At 55.6% G+C, this 9,230-nt stretch overlaps 1 protein-coding gene across 1 annotated transcript; it reads right to left on the bottom strand.

Annotated features, from left to right (window-relative positions):
• Positions 1 to 276: 276 nt before the first annotated feature.
• LOC121859808 (basic salivary proline-rich protein 2-like) lies at positions 277 to 4,117 on the bottom strand (the record flags this gene model as incomplete). The annotated part of the gene is made up of 3 exons (XM_042356782.1): positions 4,078 to 4,117; positions 1,572 to 1,797; positions 277 to 590 (listed from the first exon to the last, which is right to left on the bottom strand). Coding segments are annotated over exons 1-3 (580 nt in total), but the record flags the coding sequence as incomplete, so codon positions are not given.
• Positions 4,118 to 9,230: the final 5,113 nt, after the last annotated feature.

Genomic DNA, 9,230 nt, shown 5'->3' with positions numbered 1-9,230 from the left:
GGCTGTAATTTGATGACGTTCCCTCTTATTCCACCAATCACAGTTAAGTAAGATATTACTGGAAGAATGCAATATGTACGACATCACTATCCATTGTTTTGGGGCACCGCCTCCCCTAGGAGGACAACTTGTGAGCCACAGGCCTTGGCAGGGTCCCTGTGAGCAGTGGCGCCCCATAAAGAGGCCTGGGAGGAGCCACCGCTTCTGGAAGGGCCCCTGAAGGCGCCATCACCGCTGACAGGGCCGCTGGAAGCACCACGGTCCCTTGGAACGTACCTGGAGGAGCCCTTGTCCCGGGAAAGGCCCCAGGGATCATGGCTGTCCCTGTAGGGCTCCCCAACGTCACCAGTGCCCTAGGAGATCCCATGGAGGCGGCGCTAATCCCTGTGAGGGTCCCCAAGAGCTGCTCTGTCCCTGGAGGGTCCCTTGAGCCGCTGTTTTCCTGAGAGTCCCATGGAAGCTCAAGGTTCCTGGAGGAGCCCCCAGGACGCCGCCCCTGAGAGGAAGGGCCCCTAGGATTGCAGTTGTCCCTAAGAGCGCCCCTGGTGGATCCTGCGCCCCTGCCAGGTCCCCTGGGGCCACCGCCGACCCTGAGAGGGCCCTCGGGACGCCTCCGTGTCTTGCATGGCCAAGTGACCCTCACAGGGATAGCGGTGATCCCAGTGACCCTTACAGGGACGGGGGCGCCTTGAGGGCTGTTCCCAGGGACGGCGGCGCCCCCAGGGGCCATACCACAGAGTTGGCGCATTCAGTGGCACTTCCAGAGGCGGTGTCTCCAGTCCCTTGATGGGGGCCTCTCTGCTCCCTGGGCGAACCTGCCAGGCGGGTGACCCTATGGGCCCTCCTAGGCTGGCGTGCGCTGTTATGGACCTCCTAGTGGCAGTGTGGGTGCCTTCAGGGCGGCAGGGTTCTGCCAGGGCGATGGCGGCCTCCAGGGGCCTCTTTCACATGCAGCAAAGCCCCAAGGAACTTCATAGGTTTGTCGTGACATTTTGCATCTGGCCCAGTAACTTTTGCTTAACTGGGTGATTGCGGGAGCAGATGTAACGCTATCAAATTACAGCCAATAGGAGAATGAGCAATCAGTCAGCACAACACCCCAACTTATGATTTCCTGTTGGATATGTATTCTCGTTTCACTATTTTAACTCTGGGAGATATGATGTTCAATAAATAGACACTGCCCATAGCATTTTCAGTATTATCGCAACCTGAACAATGAAAAGGAGAATAAATATCCAACAGTAAAACATAAGTTGGGGTGTTGTGCTGACTGATTCCTCTGTTTTCATATTGACTGTAATTTGATGACGTTACCTCTTATTCCACCAATCACAGTTAAGAAAGAGATTACTGGAAGAACGCAATATGTACGACACCACTATCCATTGTTTTGGGGCACCGACTCCCCTAGGAGGACCTATAGTGAGCCACAGGCCTTGGCAGGGTCCCTGGGAGCAGTGGCGCCCCATAAAGAGGCCTGCGGGGAGTCACCGCCTCTGGAAAGGCCCCTGAAGGCGCCACCGCCGCTGGCACGGCCTCTGGGAGCACCACTGTTCCTATGAACGTACCTGGAGGCGCCTTCGTCCCTGGAAAGACCCCAGGGACCTTGACTGTCCCTGTGAGGGCACCTAGGGTCGTCAGTTTCCCTAGCAGGGCCCCAGGGGGCGCCGCCGTCCCTGTGAGGGTCCCTAGGAGCGTTTCCTGGCCCCTGCGCGGGTCCTTGAGGTTGCCTTCCTGGAGAGTCCCATGGAAGCTGGTTGTTCCTGGAGGAGCCCCCTGTGGACGCCAGCCTTCCTGAGAAGGCCCCTAGGATTGCAGTTGTCCCTAAGAGTGCCCCTGGTGGATCCAGCGCCCCTGACACGTCCCCTGGGGGCACCGCCGTCCCTGAGAGGGCCCTGGGCTCGCCTTCGTGAGCTGCATGGCCAAGTGACCCTCACAGGGATAGCGGCGATCCCAGGGTCCCTTACAGGGACGAAGGAACCTTCTGGGGTGTTCCCAGGGACGGCGGCGCCCCCAGGGGCCATACCACAGCGGTGGCGCATTCAGGGGCCCTTCCAGAGGCGGTGTCTCTCCCAGGGTCCCTCTATGGGGCGTCTATACTCCCAAGGAACCTGCCAGGGGTTGCGGCGCCCCTATGGGCCCTCCTAGGGCCGGCGGCGTTGGTATGGGCCCTCCTAATGGCAGTGGGTGCCTTTCCAGGGGCGACGGCGCCTCCAGGGGCCCTTTCACATGCAGCAAAGCCCCAAGAACTTCATAGGTTTGTCGTTTATTTTGCATTCGTCCAGTAATCTCAGACAGGAACAACACCCCAAATCCTATGATGTGCTGTTGGATATTTATTCTCGTTTCAATTATTTAAACTCTGAAGACATATTTAAATAAATAAACACTGTCCATATAGAGCATTTTTCAGTATTATCACGACCTGAACAATGAAAAAGGAGAATAAATATCCAAATAAGAAAAACATAAGTTGTGGTGTTGTGCTGACTGATTCCTCTGTTTTCCTATTGGTTGTAATTTGATGACGTTCCTCTTATTCCACCAATCACAGTTAAGTAAGATATTACTGGAAGAATGCATATGCACGACATCACTATCCATTGTTTTGGGGGCACCGCTTCCCCTAGGAGGACAATCTTAGAGCTACAGGCCTTGGCAGGGTCCCTGGGGAGTTAAGTGGTGCCCCCACAAAGAGGCCTGGGAGAGCCACCGCTTCTGGAAGGGCCCCTGAAGGCGCCATCACCGCTGACAGGGCCGCTGGAAGCACCACGGTCCCTTGGAACGTACCTGGAGGAGCCCTTGTCCCGGGAAAGGCCCCAGGGATCATGGCTGTCCCTGTGAGGGCCCCAAACGTCACCAGTGCCCCTAGGAGATCCCATGGAGGCGGCGCTGTCCCTGTGAGGGTCCCTAGGAGCGTTTCCGTCCCTGCGAGGGTCCCTTGGAGCGTTGCCTTCCCTGAGAGTCCCATGGAAGCTCGGCTGTTCCTGGAGGAGCCCCTGTGGACGCCGCCTTCCCTGAGAAGGCCCCTAGGATTGCAGTTGTCCCTAAGAGTGCCCCTGGTGGATCCAGCGCCCCTGACACGTCCCCTGGGGGCACCGCCGTCCCTGAGAGGGTCCTGGGGTCGCCTTCGTGAGTTGCATGGTCAAGTGACCCTCACAGGGTTAGCGGCGATCCCAGGGTCCCTTACAGGGACGGGGGCGCCTTCAGGGGTGTTCCCAGGGACTGCGGCGCCCCTAGGGGCCATACCACAGCGGTGGCACATTCAGGGGCCATTCCTTAAACGGTGTCTCCCCCAGGGTCCCAATATGGGGCGTCTCTACTCCCAAGGAACCTGCCAGGAGTTGCAGCGACCCTATGGGCCCTCCTAGGGCCGGCGGCGCTGGTATGGGCCCTCCTAGTGGCAGTGGGTGCCTTTGCAGGGGCGACGGCGCCTCCACGGGCCCTTTCACATGCAGCAAAGCCCCATGAACTTCATAGGTTTGTCGTACATTTAGCATTCGTCCAGTAATCCCTTACTTAACTGTGATTGGTGGAGCAAGATGTAACGTCATCAAATTACAGCCAACAGGAGAACAGAGCAATCAATCAGCACAACACCCAAACTTATGATGTGCTGTTGGATATTTATTCTCGTTTCACTATTTAAACTCTGGAAGATATGACGTTAAATAAATAAACACTGTCCATAGAGCATTTTCAGTATTATCGCAACCTGAACAATGAAAAGGAGAAAAAATATCCAACAGCAAAACATAAGTTGGGGTGTTGTGCTGACTGATTCCTCTGTTTTCCTATTGGCTGTAATTTGATGACGTTCCCTCTTATTCCACCAATCACAGTTAAGTTAGATATTACTGGAAGAATGCAATATGTACGACATCACTATCCATTGTTTTGGGTACCGCCTCCCCTAGGAGGACAACTTGTGAGCCACAGGCCTTGGCAGGGTCCCTGGGAGCAGTGGCGCCCCATAAAGAGGCCTGGGGGGAGGTACCGCTTCTGGAAGGGCCCCTGAAGGCGCCACCACCGCTGACAGCGCCGCTGGAAGCACCACGGTCCCTAGGAACGTACCTGGAGGAGCCCTCGTCCCGGGAAAGGCCCCAGGGATCATGGCTGTCCCTGTGAGGGGCCCTAACGTCACCAGTGCCCCTAGGAGATCCCATGGGGGCGGCGTTGTCCCTGTGAGGGTCCCTAGGAGCGTTTCCGTCCCTGCGAGGGTCCCTTGGAGCGTTGCCTTCCGTGAGAGTCCCATGGAAGCTCGGCTGTTCCTGGAGGAGCCCCTGTGGACGCCGCCTTCCCTGAGAAGGCCCCTAGGATTGCAGTTGTCCCTAAGAGTGCCCCTGGTGGATCCAGCGCCCCTGACACGTCCCCTGGGGGCACCGCGGTCCCTGAGAGGGCCCTGGGCTCGCCTTCGTGAGTTGCATGGCCAAGTGACCCTCACAGGGATAGCGGCGATCCCAGGGTCCCTTACAGGTACGAAGGCGCCTTCAGGGGTGTTCCCAGGGACGGCGGCGCCCCCAGGGGCCATACCACAGCGGTGGCGCATTCAGGGGCCCTTCCAGAGGCGGTGTCTCCCCCAGGGTCCCTCTATGGGGCGTCTATACTCCCAAGGAACCTGCCAGGGGTTGCGGCGCCCCTATGGGCCCTCCTAGGGCCGGCGGCGTTGGTATGGGCCCTCCTAATGGCAGTGCGTGCCTTTCCAGGGGCGACGGGGCCTGCAGGGGCCCTTTCACATGCAGCAAAGCCCCAAGAACTTCATAGTTTTGTCGTACATTTTGCATTCGTCCAGTAATCCCTTACTTAACTGTGATTGGTGGAGCAAGATGTAACGTCATCAAATTACAGCCAATAGGAGAACAGAGTAATCAATCAGCACAACACCCAAACTTATGATGTGCTGTTGGATATTTATTCTCGTTTCAGTATTTAAACTCTGGAAGATATGACGTTAAATAAATAAACACTGTCCACAGAGCATTTTCAGTATTATCGCAACCTGAACAATGAAAAGGAGAATAAATATCCAACAGCAAAACATAAGTTGGGGTGTTGTGCTGACTGATTCCTCTGTTTTCCTATTGGCTGTAATTTTATGACGTTCCCTCTTATTCCACCAATCACAGTTAAGTTAGATATTACTGGAAGAATGCAATATGTACAACATCACTATCCATTGTTTTGGGGCACCGCCTCCCCTAGGAGGACAACTTGTGAGCCACAGGCCTTGGCAGGGTCCCTGGGAGCAGTGGCGCCCCATAAAGAGGCCTGGGGGGAGCCACCGCTTCTGGTAGGGCCCCTGAAGGCGCCACCGCCGCTGACAGGGCCGCTGGAAGCACCACAGTCCCTAGGAACGTACCTGGAGGAGCCCTCGTCCCGGGAAAAACCCCAGGGATCATGGCTGTCCCTGTGAGGGCCCCTAACGTCACCAGTGCCCCTAGGAGATCCCATGGGGGTGCCGCTGTCCCTGTGAGGGTCCCTAGGAGCGTTTCCGTCCCTGCGAGGGTCCCTTGGAGCGTTGCCTTCCCTGAGAGTCCCATGGAAGCTCGGCTGTTCCTGGAGGAGCCCCTGTGGACGCCGCCTTCCCTGAGAAGGCCCCTAGGATTGCAGTTGTCCCTAAGAGTGCCCCTGGTGGATCCAGCGCCCCTGACACGTCCCCTGGGGGCACCGCCGTCCCTGAGAGGGCCCTGGGGTCGCCTTCGTGAGTTGCATGGCCAAGTGACCCTCACAGGGATAGCAGCGATCCCAGGGTCCCTTACAGGGACGGGGCCACCTTCAGGGGTGTTTCCAGGGACGGCGGCGCCCCCAGGGGCCATGCCACAGCGGTGGCGCATTCAGGGGCCCTTCCAGAGGCGGTGTCTCCCCCAGGGTACCTCTATGGGGCGTCTCTGCTCCCAAGGAACCTGCCAGGGGTTGCGGCGTCCCTATGGGCCCTCCTAGGGCCGGCGGCGCTGGTATGGGCCCTCCTAGTGGCAGTGGATGCCTTTGCAGGGCGACGGCGCCTCCACGGCCTCTTTCACATAAGTAAAAGCCCCATGAACTTCATATAGGTTTGAAATGTGACATTTGCATTCGCCCAGTATCCTCATTAACTGTGATTGCATAATGTCAATTACTGAGAACAGAAGGTTTAATCAAAGCACAACACCTAACTTATGATGTGCCGTTGGATATTTATTCTCGCTTTCATCATTTTATCTCTGGAAGATATGACGTTAAATAAATAAACACTGTCCATAGAGCATTTTCAGTATTATCGCAACCTGAACAATGAAAAGGAGAATAAATATCCAACAGCAAAACATAAGTTGGGGTGTTGTGCTGACTGATTCCTCAGTTTTCCTATTGGCTGTAATTTGATGACGTTCCCTCTTATTCCACCAATCACAGTTAAGTAAGATATTACTGGAAGAATGCAATATGTACGACATCACTATTTAAACTCTGGAAGATATGACGTTAAATAAATAAACACTGTCCATAGAGCATTTTCAGTATTATCGCAACTTGAACAATGAAAAGGAAAATAAATATCCAACAGCAAAACATAAGTTGGGGTGTTGTGCTGACTGATTCCTCTGTTTTCCTATTGGCTGTAATTTGATGACGTTCCCTCTTATTCCACCAATCACAGTTAAGTTAGATATTACTGGAAGAATGCAATATGTACGACATCACTATCCAATGTTTTGGGGCACCGCCTCCCTTAGGAGGACAACTTGTGAGCCACAGGCCTTGGCAGGGTCCCTGGGAGCAGTGGCGCCCCATAAAGAGGCCTGGGGGGGAGCCACCGCTTCTGGAAGGGCCCCTGAAGGCGCCACCGCCGCTGACAGGGCCGCTGGAAGCACCACAGTCCCTGTGAGGGCCCCTAACGTCACCAGTGCCCCTAGGAGATCCCATGGGGGTGCCGCTGTCCCTGTGAGGGTCCCTAAGAGCGTTTCCGTCCCTGCGAGGGTCCCTTGGAGCGTTGCCTTCCCTGAGAGTCCCATGGAAGCTCGGCTGTTCCTGGAGGAGCCCCTGTGGACGCCGCCTTCCCTGAGAAGGCCCCTAGGATTGCAGTTGTCCCTAAGAGTGCCCCTGGTGGATCCAGCGCCCCTGAGACGTCCCCTGGGGGCACCGCCGTCCCTGAGAGGGCCCTGGGGTCGCCTTCGTGAGTTGCATGGCCAAGTGACCCTCACAGGGATAGCAGCGATCCCAGGGTCCCTTACAGGACGCAAGGCTTCAGGGTGTTCCCAGGGACGGCGGCGCCCCTAGGGCCATGCCACAGCGGCAGGCATTCAGGGCCCTTCCAGAGGCGGTGTCTCCAGGTCCCTCTAGGGCCTCTCTCTGTCTCATGAACCCGTTAGGGCTGCAGACCCTCAAGGGCCCTCCTAGGCCGGCGGTGCTGGTATGGGCCCTCCTAGTGGCAGGGTGCCTTTCCAGGGGCGGTAGGGTTCTGCCAGGGCGACGGCGCCTCCAGGGCCCTTTCATGGCGCAGCAAAGCCCCATGAACTTATAGGTTTCCGTAATATTTGCATTCGTCCAGTAACTTTGAGTTTAACTGCGGATATCAGTTAATAACACCTGGGAACCATATGTGCTGTTGGATATTTCTTTTCGTTTCACTGTTTAAACTCTGGGTGATATGAGTTAAATAAATAGACACTGCCCATAGCATTTTCAGTATTATCGCAACCTGAACATTGAAAAGGAGAATAAATATCCAACAGCAAAACATAAGTTGGGGTGTTGTGCTGACTGATTCCTCTGTTTTCCTATTGGCTGTAATTTGATGACGTTCCCTCTTATTCCACCAATCACAGTTAAGTAAGATATTACTGGCCGAATGCAATATGTACGACATCACTATTTAAACTCTGGAAGATATGACGTTAAATAAATAAACACTGTCCATAGAGCATTTTCAGTATTATCGCAACTTGAACAATGAAAAGGAAAATAAATATCCAACAGCAAAACATAGCAGGAAATAGGTTCGATTCTGTTTTGTTGATGACGTTCTATCATTCAATCACAGTTAAGTAAGATATTACTCGAAGAATGCAATATGTACGACATCACTATCCATTGTTTTGGGGCACCGCCTCCCCTAGGAGGACAACTTGTGAGCCACAGGCCTTGGCAGGGTCCCTGGGAGCAGTGGCGCCCCATAAAGAGGCCTGGGGGGAGCCACCGCTTCTGGAAGGGCCCCTGAAGGCGCCACCGCCGCTGACAGGGCCGCTGGAAGCACCACGGTCCCTAGGAACGTATCTGGAGGAACCCTCGTCCCGGGAAAGGCCCCAGGGATCATGGCTGTCCCTGTGAGGGGCCCTAACGTCACCAGTGCCCCTAGGAGATCCCATGGGGGCGGCGTTGTCCCTGTGAGGGTCCCTAGGAGCGTTTCCGTCCCTGCGAGGGTCCCTTGGAGCGTTGCCTTCCCTGAGAGTCCCATGGAAGCTCGGCTGTTCCTGGAGGATCCCCTGTGGACGCCGCCTTCCCTGAGAAGGCCCCTAGGATTGCAGTTGTCCCTAAGAGTGCCCCTGGTGGATCCAGCGCCCCTGACACGTCCCCTGGGGGCACCGCCGTCCCTGAGAGGGCCCTGGGGTTGCCTTCGTGAGTTGCATGGCCAAGTGACCCTCACAGGGATAGCAGCGATCCCAGGGTCCCTTACAGGGACGTGGGCGCCTTCAGGGGTGTTCCCAGGGACGGCGGCGCCCCCAGGAGCCATGCCACAGCGGTGGCGCATTCAGGGGCCCTTCCAGAGGCGGTGTCTCCCCCAGGGTCCCTCGATGGGGCCTCTCTGCTCCCAAGGAACCTGCCAGGGGTTGCGGCGACCCTATGGGCCCTCCTAGGGTTGGCGGCGCTGTTATGGACCCTCCTAGTGGCAGTGGGTGCCTTTCCAGGGGCGGCAGGGTCTCTGCCAGGGGCGATGGCGCCTCCAGGGGCCCTTTCACATGCAGCAAAGCCCCATGAACTTCATAGGTTTGTCGTACATTTTGCATTCGTCCAGTAATCCCTTGCTTAACTGTGATTGGTGGAGCAAGATGTAACGTCATCAAATTACAGCCAATAGGAGAACAGAGCAATCAATCAGCACAACACCCAAACTTATGATGTGCTGTTGGATATTTATTCTCGTTTCACTATTTAAACTCTGGAAGATATGACGTTAAATAAATAAACACTGTCCATAGAGCATTTTCAGTATTATCGCAACCTGAACAATGAAAAGGAGAATAAATATCCAA

This window comes from Homarus americanus, unplaced genomic scaffold (assembly GCF_018991925.1).
Source record: "Homarus americanus isolate GMGI-L3 unplaced genomic scaffold, GMGI_Hamer_2.0 scaffold23861, whole genome shotgun sequence".
NCBI classification, from domain to species: Eukaryota; Metazoa; Arthropoda; class Malacostraca; order Decapoda; family Nephropidae; genus Homarus; species Homarus americanus.
The sequence above is the reverse complement of the archived record's forward strand: the minus strand, read 5'-3'. Positions and strand labels throughout refer to the sequence as shown.